Source organism: Notolabrus celidotus, chromosome 21, assembly GCF_009762535.1.
Source record: "Notolabrus celidotus isolate fNotCel1 chromosome 21, fNotCel1.pri, whole genome shotgun sequence".
Taxonomy (NCBI): domain Eukaryota; kingdom Metazoa; phylum Chordata; class Actinopteri; order Labriformes; family Labridae; genus Notolabrus; species Notolabrus celidotus.
Window position 1 is genome coordinate 10,933,973 of NC_048292.1, and position 20,421 is coordinate 10,954,393.

General features: G+C 39.0%; 1 protein-coding gene across 3 annotated transcripts in view; it reads left to right on the forward strand.

The window, feature by feature from the left end:
* The window catches only part of tbc1d22a (TBC1 domain family, member 22a), an 81,456-nt gene that overhangs the window by 33,976 nt on the left and 27,059 nt on the right, over positions 1 to 20,421 (forward strand). For all 3 annotated transcript variants that reach the window (XM_034673579.1, XM_034673581.1, XM_034673580.1), the window contains 2 exons: positions 8,945 to 9,020; positions 18,817 to 18,944. In XM_034673579.1, the coding sequence (XP_034529470.1) occupies positions 8,945 to 9,020; positions 18,817 to 18,944 (204 nt within the window). The remainder of the gene's footprint in view (positions 1 to 8,944; positions 9,021 to 18,816; positions 18,945 to 20,421) is intronic.

Here is a 20,421-nt window from a genome sequence, read left to right on the forward strand (position 1 = left end):
CTATGAGAGCAAAGCAGAGACTGCAAAGCTTCAGAGCAGAGGGAGTAAGAAAAGAATAGCGTGCGTCTTCGTATATCCTACTGTATGTGTTTGTTACCCTGGCTTTGTTTGTTTGTGACCTTGGCTCCAAACTAATTATTTTCAATGCATCAGGGAAGCCCATGTTTCCCCCTTAATGCCCTCCAAACAATCTGATGGAGAGAGAGTGCTTCAGCACTGTAATTAGTCGGTGATCCTTGCTCTGACCTCGTCTTAAACTCACTTACATGTACTATACACTATTACACTTAACTGTAGGCCTCATGGTGGAGGTCTGGGGTTGGCGAGAGAAAGAGAGCGTCTCTATACAATTAAATTGGCTTACCGCCTTGAAAACACCACATGTTTTCAGATATTCTTCTTGACTTGATGCCACACTGACACTTGTTTTCCATCAATTTGAGTAAAATATTTAGAATTGTATGTTTAAGTTTTTAATTGCATGACGATGCTGAACATAAATTGACGTTCTGTTATCCTTCCGTGAAACCAATGATTTGTATCTTTCTTCAATTGCCTGGTGTGCTGTGGAACAGTTTTTTCCCTTACATTTTAGTACTGTAAATTGGCCATTAGGTCTTGTTTTACAGTTTCAATGCCAGGCCTCTCTCTCACATAAAAGTGAACAGGCTATTTTGGCTGTCAGTTCAATAAAGCCGCTTCTCTAATGAGTTGTTCCTTTAATTGCCCCCCCACATTCAACGGAGCAGGCTGAGATAATAGGAAGGTTAGGCTGGAGTCACGCTTCTGGTGGGTCATGACCATTTTTACCCAGTTCGCCCACTCCTGACAATCAAGGAAGAGTTTTGTTTTGGTCCCTGGTTACACTTGCGTGTGGTCCTGTCTTCAATGAGCCAACAGCTTGCAGACTTATTGGAGATGTTGCAAAAGTTTAAATCTTTTTGATTTTTTCTTACACTAGGACATAACTACAGCAAGTTGCAGTTTGTATTTGTTTATTTTTTTCCTTCCTTCCTCCCAGTGCGATTAGATGAAATCAAAAGAGATCACATTAGGACTTCGGTTTTGTACCCTTTGGTGCAAGCAATAATGGCTAACAAAGGGTTGTGATTTCTGAATATTCGTTCAATAATAATGTGACCATTATTTAAAAAGAAAAATATTACTGTCATATCTATAATCATAGGTCTCTCTCTCCCCATATTTGCATGTGTGCACACCAAAGTGTGTGTCCAAAGACTTGACTTGGACTTGTGACCAAAGTCTTGAGACTTGACTTAGAGTTGTGACTAAAGACTTGAGACTTGACATGGACTTGTAACTAAAGACTTGAGACTTGACATGGACTTGTGACTTAAGACCTGAGACTTGAGAATTGACTTGGACTAGTGACCAAAGACTTGAGACTTGGACTTGTAACCAAAGACCGAATACTTGAGACTTGACATGGACTAGAAGCTAAAGGCTTAAGACTTGACTTGGACTTGTAACCAAAGACCAAAGACCAAAGACTTGACTTGGACTTCAGACCAAATACTTGAGACTTGACATGGACTTGAGACTAGAGACTTGAGACTTGAATTGGAGTTGTCATCAAATACTTGAGACCTGACTTGGACTTGGACTTGTGACTAAAGACTTGAGACTTGACTTGGACTTGTGACTAAAGACTTGAGACTTGACTTGGACTTGTGACCAAAGATTTGAGACTTACCTTGGACTTGTGACCAAATACTTGAGACTTGACTTGGACTTGCAACAAGTGACATGTGCACATCTCTGTCTGATAATGCTTAAAGCTGAAGCACTCACTGTGTTGCGTCTATATGCTGTCAGCTGCCTGGCTCAGAGAACGAAATGAAGTCAAATATTCTAAAAAGACCATTATTCTACCAGCACACTCTTGAGACCTCTTTGGTTCACAGCCAGCAGAAGAAAAACTGCCTTTACAGTAATTCTGCAGATAAGCCTCTAGCAGAAAGGGCTCCCAAATGTATTTTCAGCTCCAGGACTTAACTTTGAGATATTTAATTTTGCCCTGGGAACAGAACTTATTATACTCCAACAGTTGTCTTGACACATAAGGTCCACCATGAAAATGTCTGATCCTTTATTGGTTTGTATGGTATGTTCTATGGCGTACACCTTTTTAGCAGTCTTTAAGCCTCAAATGTTATTTCTTAAAGCCTCAGGAAACATAAATGGAATATTTAAAATTCACATAGAGTATTAAAATGAAATGTGTAATCAAGCTTCAACAAAAATCTGAGTGAAAATAAACATCCATAACTATGAAAAAACTCGGTTCAAAAACAGCTTATTTTCCAGTTCAGAGCATTTCTCAGGGCTGTGTGGGTGTGGCAGCTAACTTTTTGATTGACAGGTCAAGAGAGAGTTCACAGCCTGCATGTTTGAGCCATCTGACTCTCAATCTAAAGACATAAAAACTACAGAATCTGAAAATGATTAATTTCAAATGGTCTCTGAGTGCTGAGTCAAAAAACATTTCAGAATCAGAACTTAATATAATTTACGAGTTTTATCACTTCGTAGTCTCCGGGGCACTAGGACCATGGGATTCTGGAGCAGTGGAGGCTGAAGTGTCCTATGTGCACTTAGAGAAGCTCGGCTCCGGGTGTCCAATGGAGCTGTTTAGTTAAACTCTGAGCTGTTTGGGGAAAGTTAGTGAACCGGTCCTGGGGAAATGAGCAGAGCATGTGCGGGACTGCTTTAGCCACTCTGCCGTGGCTCAACTCAACCGTGTCCCAAAAATTCCCCAAATCCACCACAGTTAGGAAAATAAAAGAATGACAACAACCTGTCATCTTCAACGGTGGATGTGCAGGAGTGGACACACAGGCACAGCGGTGCAAAAAGCAGGGAGACAGCTTTACAGACAGATTACAGGCAGGACGTGATTAGTAAACAAGCTAACAGCTAAGGCAACACTGAGGGGAGCTGGCTGAGACGTCAAGAGACGGTCTGAGTAGGAGCGGAGTAGTTTTGTTGAACATGCATGCACGTGACTCAGTGTTTAATTTCTGATTGGTTGAATATTTATAACGTAGTAAATATCAGGTTAAATCAGCCTCCTTAAAACCCAGTGTGAAAACGTGTTAAAACACTTAATTGAAAATATTTGAAAATGGATCAAAGTTGCGTTCTAATATTTTTACATAGTTTTTAGTATTTACATATGGTCTGATATATCATAGGTAGAACGTTTTTGTTGATTTGGGTTCCCAGGGCCTTTAAACATCTGATTGGTAGTCACAGAATCAAGAAAATCAATGGTATCTATATCCGTTCTTGTTTCCACACCATACTTGGAGGTCAGTGGACTAAACTATTGTCCCATCAAAGTTCAAACAAGTTTTGAAGTGCCACCATGGGGAGCTTTTGTCTCCTCTGTTGTTACAGACAAAAAATAAGCCAGTCACATACAATGTTGTAATCCAGCTATTGTAATGGAGTTTTGGATATCCTTATTGGGAAACACGCAGGTTCTGCCAGGCAAGATATGCACAAAGCAACAGCCATTTCTCACTGACACAGGAAAAAAGCAACACAATTAAATCTGGCCGCGCTATAGTACAGAAGAAATATAATTGTCTTCTGTCTAAACCTTATCTCAACCTGTCATTTCTCTCATACAAGCACTTACTGCCTCTCACTCTGTCTTTCTCTTATACACACACAAACACACACACATGCACACACACGCAAACACACGCACGTACTAGAGAATGACAGAACATTGCCCTGTCCTTCAGTTTATTGTCTACCCTTTATCTTGACCTGTCATCTCTCTCTCTCTCATCTGTCCTTATGTCTCTTCCTCTTCCATACGTACACATACCATGGCAGAGTTGTTATGTTGGTTCTGTCCAACTCACTGATAGACATCCACTGCTACAATAGGAGGCAATCTTAGTCCAGCATGGAGCCATTGTTATCACTAATGGAACGGCCTGAGAGTTGAAGAGGAGCTATTGATTCAGCTGGATGAAAGGAGAAGGGGGCAAGGCAGAATGGAAAGAGAAGACTAGAAAGAGAGGCAGTTGACACCTGGATGAGAGAGACACTGGCTTATTGCTTGTGTGCCCTGTGCCTGTTTGTTCATGTCTGTGCTCTGGGGGCTGTGATACCTGCTTGTTGGGTCAGATGTGGAGAATGGATAGATGGTGGTAGTAGAGGTGAATGTATGAATAATGAAAGAGTAGAAGTTGATTTCCTCCAGTTGCCTCAGCTGATCAAAGATCCGATATATTGAGTTTGGCAAAGAGAGGAAGTGAGTGGATGGAGGATGGACATCATAAGAAAACAATATAAAAGGGAGAGAATTAGAGGTATAAAAGAGGTGAGAGAGTAAAGGAGGAGAGCACTTGGAACCTCACTATAGTGGTAAAATTGAATCAGGATAAAAGCACATTGTGAGTAAGATAAAGAGTACTCTGGCAGTGTTGTGCTATTTCATTGTAGTTGGAAGCAGTAACATAAAAAAACTCAAACACATTAATGTTACGAGTTTTCATCGAAGTCATCTCAGCCCTGTCCATTACCATATTTGCATTTTATTCCTACTTAAACCTGTATTGTACTCTTATACCATCTCAATCATTGAAACGTTCAATGTGAAAACATTCAATGTTTCAATACATTTAAAGTTTTGTAGACTTTCTGTATGTTATTAGCACCATGTATATTCAGTGGCGGCTGTGACTCAGTGGTAGAGACGGTCATCGATCAATCGTAAGGTTAAGGTTGGTAAGGTTGAGGCTGTGACTTTCACCAGATCTGTGTCTGGTCCGGCTCTTTGCTCTCTCGTCCGTCAACACCCACCTGTTGTGTTTTCTGAACACAGCACAGAGCAGGACTGCCGTACAGTTGGAGTCATGTAACCGAGGTTTTCCCACGGCAAACACTGATTCAAGTATTATCCTCCTCCTCTCCTCATCCATGTTGTCTTTATCAGCCTCTGAAAACCTCTGACTTGATGACACCGGGCCTGCCTTCGCTCAAAATCACATTTTGTTGTCATAGCTAAGTTATAAACATTCAATGATAACAAGGAGTGTTTTATTCTGATCCGTTGCGTTCCAACCTGCCGGATCAGAGATGCAGCCAGAACACAACCAAGTGGATCCAGTGGGAGTTAACAGATTGACTATGTCTGTGAAGGTTCTCAGCCATCCAGGTCATGGCAATCCAAAGCTTGATCCGTAAAGCAACTGGACTGGTAGAATTTCTACTGGAATAGAAACCTATCAGATCCAATGCCGTGACGGATTGGAGACGGACCGGACACGGATTTGGTGGAATTGGGTCGTTAGGGGTTCGATCCCTTGTCCTGCTGTCCATATGACCTCGAGCAAGACACTTAACCCCAAAATGTACCCTCAGTGGCTGTGTCAGCAGTATGTGATTGGGATCAGTTAATACTGCTAAGATTTAAAGTTAAGATTTAAAAAGTGTTTTATTTTAAGGAAAATAGGAGACAAATTGGGCTTTTAACTTTTTGCTTCATGCTAGTAAATCAGGATTTGTCCAATTTAAGTATTCTATTCAATAAGAGCATTTAACAAAATAAAATGTCTGTTAGAATGACTGAAATACTTGGAATGTAAACCATTGTTAGCCTGACCAACGATGTAGAGTTAAACACAGAAATTGTTCCCGGTGATACAAAAATATGCAACTGAATGGAAAACCATTTCATCTTATCTTAATGTCAGACTTCACAGAGTTAAACGACAGTAACATATCAACATATTCCAGTAGGAGAGAGACATGCCATGCCAAATACATTACTGACAGCTTGTTGCGAACACAAACATATGCTGTCATCAAGGAAGAGGGAGAGAATGAGAAATCCATGTAGAGAAAAGGAGAGAAGAAGGAAGAATTTAGATAATAGGAACAAAATGGGAGAATGGCAGTTGATTTAGGCTAGAGGCTTCAATAATGCAAATGTAATTACTTGTACTGACCATTGATCTGTACCTAACCACATTGACACTGCAGTGGTTGAAAGAAAGCAGGGAATAAAGGTAGAGACAGTGAAAATAGAATATTGAGACATTTTAGTATTATTAAATCACAAAAAGGTATAACAAGAGGGGGAAGGTTTTATATGCAACATATTTCTTATCTCAGTGATGGAGAATGGGTTGTAAAGGCACCTTGCACGTATCATGGGGATTGATTAATTTTCAACACACACACATATAAGTTATTTTAAATTCATTTCAACTAAAGTTCTGGGAGGCTACTTTGATAAATTCACATTTGCAATGTACATTATATTGTACATTTTTTCTACCCTACTGCATGCATAAAATACTGAAAGTTGACATTCCACAAAGAGTCTTATTTAATTTGACACTTTGTTTTACTGGACACTGTTCCGAATTCTGAATGAAGAAAACTTAGATACACTTGTAGACCAATACTTGATTTTTAAGGCCTATATCTAAAACAGAACTTGGTTGAAATATAAATCAAACAGTCACAACACTTAAGTCAAGTGCATTTTCATAAATAAATAAATAAAAAACAAGAAAAAGTACAACAGCTGTCTTCATGTGGCTTTATTTAGTGTTTATTCTGCCTAAATTATGACAAAGTGGGATATTTACACTCGAAATAAGAGCATATGCTTGAGTTGGTAGAGATAAAGGTGGGTAAAATGTGCTGAAGGAGGCACATAATGAAGATTGACAAGAATGACGAAAGAATGTGACGTGTGTAAAATGCCCTGAGTGGTCAGAAGACTAGAAAAAGTGCTTTATAAATACAGTCCATTTACCATTCACACTGTTTTTGCTGAGCATGAAGGACATCTTCAGCTGTTTACTGCAAAATGACCCCCCCTCCCTACACACACACACACACACACACACACACACACACACACACACACACACACACACACACACACACACACACACACACACACACACACACACACACACACACACACACACACACACACACACACACACACACACACACACACAACAAACACCCCTGTCTTATTTTCTCTGCTCTTTCTGTTCTCTTTTCCGTCTCTTTTTCTCACCATTCTGCTCCCCCTCTCCATCTGTTGGATACTTTGCAGCATCAGCTGTTCTCCAGACACACTGAAATGACCCCTCAAGGAAACAAGATCCTTTCGTGTGATTTGGCGTACACGCACACACACACACACATTTTATGTGCCATTCCCAGTTGTATTGTATTTTGCAAGTTGAACCAACGACAACTTTCTGTTTCTGTTATCATAATTTTAGTAATTGTCTTGAACACAGTGTCATTAACAGTAATGAATCAAAATATAAATATGCACAATATTTATGTCCCTTGTTTTGGAATCAGGCACAGAAGTGATGAATACTTGATTTATGCAACTTTACAGACATTTGATCATTTTACACTAAGTATTTACAACAGTATTAATGAATTGTCAACTTCTTCATGAAAGAATATATTTGAATTTTAACATATATTTCTAAAAATTACAGTAAATTATACCCAAATAAATAGAATTATTTGTCTGAAAGTGATTATCCTCATAAAACAAAACATTAGTCCAGTCTGCAGTGCAGTGTGTTACAGGTGTGCTGTAACCTGTAATCTTAACGTGGTTTTCTCAAGTTGGGGGTAATGCTCGTTTGCATGACCAACTTAACACACAGTGCAGCTTTTGACCTGCCAGTAACTTAACAATATCCTAAATCCGCCCAGATTTCTTCTTTCAAAATAGTAGGAGTGTGTTTTTATGTTTTGCTTTTAAATATGGCCTACCTCCGCCATATCACGCGATCATAATTCTATGCAACCTTCTTCCTTTCCTTTTTTTAATTTTTCATGGCAGGTTGCACTCATCTTTTGGGTGTATTAATGCTACTGTGTGGACAAGGCTCTGTGCAACATTGCTGCCTACCAGATGGTTGTTTTCAACTTCTAGATGCAGCAATGTCAGTAGGCTATAATCAATGCAGAATCGCCCCGTCTGTACCTGCGTGTGTGTGTGTGTGTGTGTGTGTGTGTGTGTGTGTGTGTGTGTGTGTGTGTGTGTGTGTGTGTGTGTGTGTGTGTGTGTGTGTGTGTGTGTGGATGTGTGTGGATGTGTGTGGATGTGTGTGGATGTGTGTGGATGTGTGTGTAACTTTGACTTGACTCTATAAACAGTATGGCCACTTGCCACTTCCAGTTAGTATACATGTGTCACGTTGTACCTCGCAAGCTACAAGCAAAAAATTGTGACTCTTTTTCTGTCATTGAAATTTCAATGCATCAACAAAACAGTTGAAAAAAAAATTAGCAATGGATTAAATCACATAAGCTACAATGAATTTATAAGAACCATAGTTTGAGTCACATCAGGCTGAGAAACAGAAACATAAGACCTTAAGATGGTTAAGACTTTTTCTCTCACATTGCAGCAAGTTCCTACTCAAATGGTCATTTAGGACCATTTGGTGTCCATCTCTCTTCATTTAGCACCATAAGCATTACTTCTGCCATCTAATTTTCAAGCTTTGTTACCCTGATGCCATTATCCAGTACAGGCACTAAGGCACTGTTACCAATTTAATGGGATAAAGGTAAAATTAAGTTTTACCAGTTCATCAGTTCTTAGGATTAGAACAAGTTTATTGCATTATTTAACCACTACGCCCCCAAGGGACAATTTGAAATATCAAAAACTACTTAACCCTGTACCTATTTGTTATGCTCCTTCTAGACTGGTTCTCGACTCCTCCATTTCTATCCATACATCTGTAGTTTTTCATGTCTGATTTATTCCTGCATGTGCCCACTTTAGGTGAATTATTGGAAAAATGACAAAGTCATGAATCGACTGCTTATAATTTTCTGTTCTCCCATCATTTAGGATGAAGCCGTGTTGAATATTAATATCTGTTTTTGGTCTTTTCAGGACAACTACACATTTGCCCAGCCGGGTATTCAGAGGAAAGTCAAGGCTCTGGAGGAGTTGGTCAGCAGAATTGATGGTGAGTCATCTGCCTTGCTTCCACCTATCATACCTTCCACACAGCTGAAATGAAAGTTCCTACTCTTTCAAAATTTGGTGTGGTTTCATTGAAAAAATAAAAAGGAAAATACTTACAGAAATAAATCACATTTCTGAGCCAGTAAATAAAAATATACAACTTTTCCACAAAATAGAATAAGACTTTTGTAGCATTTAAAGTTGATGTGTTGCTCGTACAAATTTGGGGCTCCATCTAAGGAGGACATTCAATACATTAATATTAATCTAGAATCAATCTCATTACCAAAGTCAGTGAATCTTCCACCAGGGATCTGTCAACCTCTCAACAGTATTACTTAAAGTAAGAAATTGCTTAAACACATATTTGGTTGGCTTTTATGTGAATAGAATTATATACCATAACAAGCCAGAGTTGTCTGTCAGTCAGGTTTGATTACCTGCACTCACAGCTAATGTAACCACATAGTGCACACTTCATGACTGAGAAACATGTGTCAACACAGCAGGTGAAACAACACAGCAACAGCTGCATCACAGAGCAATGCAATATAAATCACATTTCAACTAAATATTGAATGGCATTGTTTGATATGCTGCATTAGCATAACAAGCTAGCTTACGTTAAGTTTCCAGATTGAGAGGTGGTACAGTAAAAAGGTACATACTCAACTACTGTACACTTTTCAGCGAGCACTTTGGTACTCTACCTGGGGTTTGCTATCTTTTTTTAAGCTCAACTACACTTTATCTGAAAGTCAAAAATGATGCTTCTTCCTCAGCAGGCCTGCCATCTGTGTTTCATATTCATTTCAGTTATGGCAACATGAAAGCAGTCTATTTTTTATTGGCTGCTAGGGGAATTCACAAGCTACCCAGGAATACGTCAACAAATAAATAAATACATTTTATATAACTTAATTAAAATGAGCCACTGCTTTATCAGCTGCGGCAATAAAGTGATGGACATATCATTAAGTTAAAAAAATACAAAAGAAAAGAAAATGAAAAAAGTAAATATAAGGACAGGCTGTTTTGCATAATGAATAACTTTTGTATTTGGTTCTAAAGAGTATAGTTTGATGCTTTGGGTATTTCTGTAATGTGTTATTGCTGCTTTTAGGCTGCCTAAAGATTCTAATAATTATTACACAGGTAAGGGATAATGTATGGTCAGCAGGTTATTATGGGAAAAATAATCCCAACAGGGTGAGACAAGACCCCTACGCAAAGCAGGGTGATTAATGTACACAGTTTTTGAAAAATAGTCCCTGTGATTACAGTCAGTTAGTGTTCCATGGTGATGGATCCTTATGTTCCTGTAGCATCGATTTAACATTTCACTGTCCTCATCCAGTTCCTCTGCTTCTCTGAGCTCTGCGGTTCACACACCTTTAAAAATAAACACAACTTTGAATCCTGCTGCTATCATCACCACCGCTCATGGTTTAAGTTTCTTTGTAGAGACCGGTATCGTAAAGTGTCTCCCCCCTCTTCTGCTACCGTTGCTAATATTGCTGGACAGGATCCAATATGTAAACATCCGCAGCCTGACGATTTAGCATGCTAACGGAAGCTAACGTTTTAGCCACATTGTTTACCAATATGATGCAAACCGAAGCAAACGGTTTTACCTCACCTTACGGTCTGTGGTGTCAATAAGCAGAAGCTAAATGTGCCGGAACTCTTTGCTGCGGATTGATTTGACAAGACGTGTGATCATTTGCCTCTGGTGTTGCTCATGTTAGTGAAAGTTATTAACCATCGTTAAGGGGTTTGGACTAATCAGAATCAAGCATCTTACACAACCGGAAGATCAGTAAGACAGGCGGGTAATAATCCTTTTTGATATCAAACCAAGGTACCAATCTAATCTCAAAATTTTATTCTGTGTAATACAAAGACTATATTTATTTTCTTTTTTTATGTTTCCAAAGTTAGCTTTACTTCGAGGTAACACTTCTAGGTGACAGCTGGCCATAAAATGTGCTTGCCTATAAGCCACCCATATGTTAAAGCAGCCACATGAAGGGGATATTTGTTGCCTTAGATGTGGAATCTTCACAACAGAAAATGTATCCTTTTTTTTTCTCAGTTGGAAGATATCATTTAAAATGACGGGGCTGATGTTGGGCGCTCTTCTTAAACTTTTTATATGTGAAAAACTCTCAATCTGAGGATTTTCATTGGCTTTCTTTGTGTGCACAATGATTCCTTCTCTGCGTACTTCAGTTTGTAATACAATGACACTGCAGTTATTTTTCTTCTAATGAGAAATTCCCAAGTGCTGGTGGTAGTTAAAATAAAACAACTAAAGAAGGCTCTTTTGTCCACAATGTTGCTCTTCAGCTTTTGATAGCTTAGGAAAGGTTTATACCTTCGCCACTTGAGAGTTCATAGCATTGATAGCGATCCACCATGGATTGTGCAAAACAAGCCTTTGTACAATAGTCATGTTCTTTGCCAACCTTGGTGCTGTCTGACAATCCTGTCACCTGCTCTGTCAGCAAAGGGGAGAGGAGGATGCATCCTCTGCATTTTAATGGATGAAGACAAAGTGCATTCACGCTTGTGCGGGAGTGTGATTGTTTGAGGAAGTTATCGTTCATATGCGAGGCCATCTGTTTGCATTTGATTGTGATTGAATAAACTTGCACTTAGAAAGGACAAGTGAGTGTTGGTGCATGTTGTTGTGTGTGCATAATAAAGAAATGATGTTCTTTTGAGTGTTTAAAACGTAAGTATAACCTGGAAGATAATCATAGTTCTTTCATCGCTCTTCAACTTCAACACAGCAAAGGAAGAAAAAAAAAGACTTGATATTTCACTGTGCATTTTCTATTCAGTAAGTGCCTTGTCATTTTAGTAGGGGCAGAGCCATTTTGTACCTCACCTAGCTTGACATTGCCACCTCTAATGCGATCATAGATAGCTTTTATCTCGCGTTACAGGTTTTTATTCCCCTTGATAGAGCATCTGTTTTGTGAACAATTGCTTCTCATCATCTCATCCAAAACTGCCTATCAGGGCTTACCAGATGCAGGGTTATCCAGAGTATTGTGCAGTTTGATAACGTTTGGGTTTTATTATTGCCAGCAAGCAGATGCTGAGGTTGCCAAGTTCTGTGGAATTTGTGTAGTCAAAGATAAGTTTACTTCCTGTTTAAAGATCACAAGTTCATTACAAATGAGCTCTAATTGGAGATTTATTGTAGGAAAATCTATCTGCTTTGTAAAAGACCAAATGCCATACCCTTTTCTTCTCTTCCATTCTGAATTGTTCTGTTAAAAGAGGAGAAAAAAGGATGACAGTAAGGAGGGATGATGGCGTTTGGGGTGTTTTTGACCCCAGTTCAGTGTTTTATTGCATGATTGCTTGCAGCGTAGTGTCATTAAGGATAGGACATTGCTGATCTAGCCATCTCATAGAACTTTCAGTGTCACCTTTGTTTGTCTCTTTAAATTACTAGCTCGTCCCACATATCTGTCAGCAAGAAGACGAATACAATCATGTGCATTTTTTAAGTATCAGAAAAACAACATACAGTTTTTATGACCTTTTCCACACCTAACTTACTACACATTTAAGCAACATAATGGAGGACCCAAGGTCAAAAAGGGCTCTTGATTTCTGCAATCCGGCCTCAGAAAATAATGTAACAGGGTGGCTGTGGCTCAGTGGTCGAGTCAGTCCCTTTTAATTTTATGTTGGTGGCAGTCACCATGCCAAGTTTTCCAAGGCAAGACAATGAACTTAAAATTGCCTCTGGTGGCCAACATAGTGTGCATGTATGTGAGTGGGATTATTAAGTACTAATGGGAACTTTGCTTAACAGCCGAGTGCTTTGAGTGGTTTCAAGACTAGTGCCTCTTGTTCTTTCTTATTTGTGATGCAGAAATGACCACGACAATTTGGTGTCAGAAGTGGGGTGAAATTGAAAAGGGGTTCCCTTGCTTGAGACAATAGTGGGCTCAGGGCCATTGGGTAGCAATGACTCAAGCCACACAATCACTGTATTCATATTTATATAAAGATGAAGGACGGGTAATTCTCTACTAGGAAGAACTATGATCTGATCCGGCTCCTGCAGCCTACATTTTGAAGTGTTCTTAGGCCCATTATGCACATGTGAGTGATTGTGATCTAATTACATCCTGATTATTGTCCTAGCACTTTGCAAAGCAGGCTATGCAACAAGAATATGAATGTGTTTGTGAAGGTGGAAGTGCTTTAAGTGGTTGGAAGACTAGATATGGGCTAAGTGCATTTTCCATCTGCGTCAAAGACAGCAGATATGGCAAACAGGATGAGAAACTTCTTATTTTGAAAGTCTAAAGGCACTAAGAAAGCATCAATTTTCCAGGATACGGCTTAATAACTATGATACTAAATGTTTAAAAGCTGAAAAGACATCTCAATAAAGTACTATGACTGTGGTGCTTGGACAAGAATACCTTGTTCTTCTCAGTAATAGTGCAGAACTGGGCATTCATCAGAGTAACTGCTTTGAGTTACCCAGTATGTTGAAGTTGAATTATTTTCAGGCCACTTTAGCACCTGGACTCTTCTACTAGGGAGACATGAGGTTCTAATACATCCAGAATGTTGTTTGACATTGTCTTGATGAAATATTCATTGTCTGGATGGCAACGTATGATGCTTCAAAACCTTAACATATTGTTCAGCATTAATCAGGGTTCCCATGCATCCTGGAAAACCTGGAAAATAGTTGACCAGTTTTCCAGTACTGGAAAACACTTGGAAAATGGTAGAAAAAGTACAATTATTCCAACATGACTGCGTGTGACCTGACACGGTTAAAAAAAAAAACACATCCCCATTCAACATTTGTGGCAATTTTTGTCATTCAGTTCTGTTTAGGTCATTTATGCACTGATCCTCTGATTATTATTATTATTTATTTATTTCAGTAAGGCAGCTTCCACATTCCTTTGCTGGCTCTTTTGTTTTTTACTTAACTAATTTAATATTTTTTGAGAAGAGAGAAAGCTGAGATGAGAGTTGCCCATCATTGTTACTTTGTTGTACTAATAAAGTGAAGTGCTGTACATCTGTGGTTACATTATTCTATTATCAATTTCACATAATTTTTTAAGCATGTAAGAGATGATTTCATGGATAGCCATAGACTACAGGGTGGGCCAGAAAGATCTACCCATCGTTTTTTCCACACTATTCAAAAATGCTTGCAGACAAACAAAACACACTTTGAACACAGTTTCTATACTTTATTGTCAGCCACCAAAAAAATGTACATCTCAATATGGCCACCCTTTGCCTTGATCATAGCCTGGAGACGACTTGGAACTGCCTGGCATGAGCGCCGCACTGTCTCTGCATCAAGTTTTGACCATGACTTCATCAAAGCTTCCCTCAAAGCGGTGACACTGCTGTGAGATACTCTTGAGACCTCCCTCTCCAGGATAGACCAGATTGCAAAGTCCATAGGATTGATGTCTGGACTTGACGGAGGCCACATGTTGTTGTCCCAGAAGCCAGAAAAATGTTGCTTGCACCAGGCCTGTGTGACATTGGATGTGTGAGCGGGTGCACCATCTTGTGTGAAGATATACTTGTTTCCAAATGCATTGGTACACCATGGCAACACTTTTTCTTCAAGCATTTGAAGGTAGACCTGGCTGTTCACTTTCACACCCTCCTCAATGAAGACCAAAGGAGACTATGAGCCATCAGATGCAACAGCAGCCCACACCATGACTCCAGCTGGCTTCTGATGCCGGAAATGGGTTCTGCAGCCTTCGAGAAGGTGCTGAGCACTACTTGCATAAACTCCTTTCATTCTGGGAATTGACCACAGCCTGAACGGTGAAGATCTTCTCATCAGACCAAACCAGGACTTTGTCTGTGGCACTCTGGATCTCCTGCAGCATCATTTTCCCCGTCAAGCCTTTTTTTCTTTGAAGCAGCTGAAATCAGTTGTCTGCGTTGCATATTGAGTGCTTTCAGTCCGAGATCCTGTTTGACAATTCTTCACAGTGAAGTTCTTGAGATTTTCACTTCCTTCGCTGTTGCCCTCATGCTCCTGCAAGGATTCCTTTGGATTCTCTTCTTCACCATCTCAACAACTCTTTTGGTGCGAACTGAACGTTTTCTTCCAGGCATTGGCTTGCTGGTGTTCTTGCCAGTCTCCTTGTATCTTTTCATGACGTTGTAGACAGTCTTGCGACAAACATTCACCTTTTTCATGATTTGCTTTATTGTCAGTCCAGCCTCCTTCAAGGCCACAATCTGGTCGCGCTTACCTTTCGATGCCATACTCAACACTCATTAGGAGTAAACAAATGAACTCAGGTATCTCAAAAGATATGGCTCTTGAGAGAAACTATACAACATTTTGAGCTTCTAGGACAAAAGCTAAGGAAATAGGATAGAAATATATGATGGGTAAATCTTTCTGGCCCACCCAGTACATGTCTTTCAATGTAGACTTCCATTGAGAGGAACATATTAGACTATTTAGGAACTAAATTAGGAACTAAATGTAGACTGTCATACCAGCTTGGTCCTCACTGAAAATGTCCTGGAAAATGATCTCTGGAAAAGAGTGATTAATGGTGCCCAGAGAAGTCGCTGGTGTTTTTGGATCGTTTTTATATGGTTTAATCTTTGCGTACAGTTTTAACCTACATTTGTGTTCACAGAAGGTGGCTTTTGGTAGTAATTTTGAGCACATGCAGTGATATCCAGTACAGAGTCCTGTTTTGTAAACAATTGAGTAGAGGTTGAGTTGAGTTTCCCCGTATGCTGAAGTTGAACTGTTTGGCCAGTTTAGCACCTGGCCCCTTCTACTATGGAGCCATGATGTTGTAATACATCCAGAGTGTGGTTTGGCATTGTCTTGATGAAATATGCATTGTCTGGATGGCAGCAGATGATGCTTCAAAACCTGTACATATTCAGAATTAATTGTGCCCACAGAAGTTGCTGGTATTTTGGATCATGTTTATATATGGTTTCATCTTTGCGTACAGTTTTAACCTGCATATGTGGATGCATCCACAAACTGTGTTCACAGACGGTGGCTTTTGGTAGTCATTTTGAGCACATGCAGTGATCTCCACTACAGAGTCATGTCTGTTTTGCATACAAGTGAGAAGAAGGAACAAATGAGTTTCTTTTACCTTTTCATTTACTGTAGGAATTTCATTTTACATTGAAAGCTAAGGCTGGTAAATACAAGAATAAAGGATAAAGGGTTACACTGTGGTGGTACAACCTGTTCCTGTAAGAGAGGGGGTTGATTTGATTAGTTAACAGCGCAAGAACAAGCACATAACAAAGATACAAACCTCAGGGATCCTGATGTTCACCAGCACTTCACCAGCCTTGGACTCCAGTCCACTGTGGAGAACAGAGAAGCTGGCTCCATGACCTCTTTGTCTTGCCAGCTGTAGGATGAAAGACAAGACTTATCAGTCAGTGAACTGTGGCCTTTAACTCACAAGTCTAGGTATTAGATTTCAATCTTATTTTTAGCTTTTGTTCTTAATGGTTTCACAACTTTTTAATTCTTCTTCTGTTTTATTCCCTTCACATCTTCTCCTGCGATATCTCTTCATGACAAATCACCCTTCCTCCCACTAGTCCCCCGTAATGCACCTTGTCCTCTCCATGTTTGGTGATGTTGCTAATATTAGCTGGAGCAAGTTCATTAGTGTAATTTAACATTGTCTAAAGTTGTTCCTTTCTCCTCCTCTCTGTTTGGCAGCTAGTGAAGATCTGTCACCATGATGCATTTACCATTAACGAGCTTGCCTTGTTTATGTTTTTACAGAGGCATGTGATAATTAAACTGCAGAGAGAAGTGTGAAATAATTGCTTCCTTCGCACTCTGCTCATGTTGTGAAGTGTGTGCATAACTGTATAACATGCATGTTTGTGCAACGGATGACGGGTGTCATTCAAGTGTTAAGTGTGTGTTTGAGAATGATAATTTATGGGTTCTTTTTTCACCAATTAGATTTTTTTTTAAAAGCTGTTTAATGGAATGTGTGTCTTTGTGTGTGTGCTTGTAAGTCATCCCGAACAAAGAGCACGTAATGTTAGAGACGAGACTGCTTTAGTTCTTTCTAACTGAGTTTTTCTAATAGATTCTCTGACAGCTCTTTAATTACAGCTCTATTATAAAATGTGTATATAAGAGAGGGGTGGGTCAATTGTTTATCTTTGAAGTAGGAGGTTGCTGAATACTGAGTGGTATTTTTAATCTTTTGTTTTGTAAAGAATCATTAAACAACATTTTGGGAAGATGAGTAAAGGAAAGTAGGCTGCCACAAAAAGTATGACTGAAGAAGTTGTTTCATACTTAACCAAATGTATTGTTTTTATCCAGACAGACAGTAACAACACTATTGCAAGTCTTGACCGTCGCATGAAACAGTCATGGACTGGATTCACTTTACCTTCTTGACATGTCAGAGTCAAATGTCACAGTGATGACCGGTTACTAGTTCCCTTTCCAAACCAGCATTTTTGGGTTCAATGTGACGTGTGACTGAAACTCACTCCACATGAAATGCAATAGCAGTAACCAATAAAGCAAAGCATGGATTTGAGTATAGTATAATTAAATCATATAGACCAGTTTTAATTGCGAAGCACCTGTTACAGTAGATGTAAACTATAGGAGTTGCAATCTCTGGCTGATAAAAGATTCATGACTGTAATCTATATGAGGTTGGGGGAAAATATCAAACTATCTACACAAACTTTGTAGGATTAAAGGTATTATGGGTTTTCATTTGTGGATGCAGTGACTAACTGTGTTCAGACAGTGGATTTTGGAAGTCATTTTGAGCCCATGCAGTGAGTTCCAGCACAGAGTCTTGTCCTTTTAAAATGCAGTGCCACGTGAGCGCCCCACAGCAATCTAGTATTGATTTTTCGGCCTTGTCCTTTTTGTACAGAGATTTCTCCAGATTCTCAAAATCTTTTAATGATATTATGTTCCGTAGGTACTAAAATGATTAGCAATTTTATCCTTAGAAACATTCTGAGTTTGCTCTTTCAGTCTCCCACCGAGTAGTGAACCTCCCCCCATCTTTACTTCTGAAATACTCAACCTCTCTGGAATGCCCTTTTTATACTCAGTCATGTTACTTACATGTTGCAAATCAACCCAGTTAGTTAGACATCCCCTCATAAGTTTATATTCTTTTAGCATCGCATAACTTTTTCAGTGTTTTGTTGTCTGTCCCAACTTGTTTGAAACGTATTTAAGTTTAAAAAGAGCACATTTGTTTTTCATAAAACCAACATTTGATGTGCTGTCAATGCCCTACTTTCAATTAAACATGGAGTTTAATGATTTGTAAACCACTAAAATCAGTTTTTTATCAACATTATACTCAATCTCCCATCTTTTTTGGATTTGGGTTTGTAATTTGGGGCTGCTAGATTAGCTGTTTGCTTTTCTTATTTTTAAATATGTAAATCTTGTTTGTATCAGATATCAACCAAAGACTAAGAATGAACCAACTTATGACATTATTGGTATTAGCAACCATGAAATATTTTCTGTTGGCCCTGATGTGTCCGCCTATGGCTTGTCAGTATCGACATAACTATACCTAGCAGACAATGGCATCTATACAAATTAATTATTGCTGGTCTTTGCTTGTTTTTATTAGTATCAGTATCATTATTGTTATTATCGTTATTATTATTATTATAATTATTATCATTCAATTTGGCAGAAAAAGTAAATGATAGTAGCTGTATTGTCTTTTTAAATGGGGCTTATTATTTTTCTACAGAGAATGTACATCGTCACATGCAACAGTATGAGGTAGAATACCTGCAGTTTGCCTTCCGTTGGATGAACAACCTCCTGATGAGGGAGCTGCCACTACGCTGCACGATCAGACTGTGGGACACCTACCAGGTACAAACACTTGCAGCACAATGTTACTGTTATGTTACTCTTTGTTATCTGTCCTTTCATTAGCTCTGCTGGAGATCTCAGAAAGGGGAGAAATCATCTGATAATGACATCTGTGATTGTTTCAGAAGTGGTGTAATTCCAGGAACTAAACCTCAGCCAGCATGAATCAGATATGTGATGATGTCGGCATTTAACCAGCCAAGCGGCATGAGACAGATATTTGATTATTTAGGTATTTAATCACAGCCATTTTTTTTATGAGTTTATAACACAGCCTCAATATTCTGCTCGACCTAACCACATAGCCATTGGAAATGAGAACTTTATTTGTTGGTTTAACAAGGTTGGTAATTTAATTGTATGTGTAGCTAGACGTATGAGATGGGATTTTGCTGTACTGGAGTAAACAGATAGCTACATTTTGGATTTGTTTGTCCTGCTGCCCTTTTAGTTGACTTGAGCACATGAATATGTTTTTACTGCTACAAAGAGTGAAAGGGTCACATGCTGCATGCATGTTCAGGTTTGATTATTTAAGGTAAGTGTAAATAAGGAGCATTAAGCATGGGGATAATCATTATTATGTTTGTTTGTTTACCTTTTATGATGGAGACATATTTAGGCAAGTTAATTATGACTGGCTAGTGTAGCTAAGTGCTTACTTTGCAAATCTGCCCAATCAACCTTTTGTATAACCGACTAACATTGCACTCAAAACTTAAGAAGACCACTGGCTGACCTAATAATGTGCAGCAGAGAGAATGTCTCTTTCGCGGATATCATGGCCTAAGTAAGCATTTTAGGAGTGTATGAAATTGTGTCGATGTTTGGATATCTGTGGTATGAATATGGGACTCTACACACCCTGCTTTTATGCCTCTTCTGGTCAGTGTTCTTTATTATAGCGGCAGGGTAAGGTTATGGGCTTCAGCCGCTCCTCAAGTGGTCCTCACTGACTCATTATCTCATTAATAGCAGAGATAGATGGACAGACAGATTTGTTATTGGTCCCGAGGGAAGTTCAGACAACCAGTGTCAGCTTACACACCCCATGAAGTGAAACATCTGTCACATCTAACAACAACACCACCCTCCGAGGAGCTTACTTTATTCTGATGAAATTTTAAAAAGTCTACATTAAACCTGTACAAAAATTAGCATTGTTTGTATGAAGCTAGTGCACATTTAAACACAATAAACTGAGTATGTTCAAGCATATACAATTAAGTATAAAAGCTTTAAGTGTAAGGTAGTACATTAGTAAACAATAACTGTTTCAGTCATCTACATTTGAGGTATTTGTTGGTTGTAGTAACAAGTATAAGTGCCATATCTACATGCCCTCTTCTCTGACACGTCCAGAGTGGAAGAAAAGGACACGTTGCTGTTTACAAGTTGAAGTTAACAACCTTCAAAAAGCAATATTTTGAAGATCAATCATCACAAGAAACTTTGCCAAATCTTTAATAACGCTCAC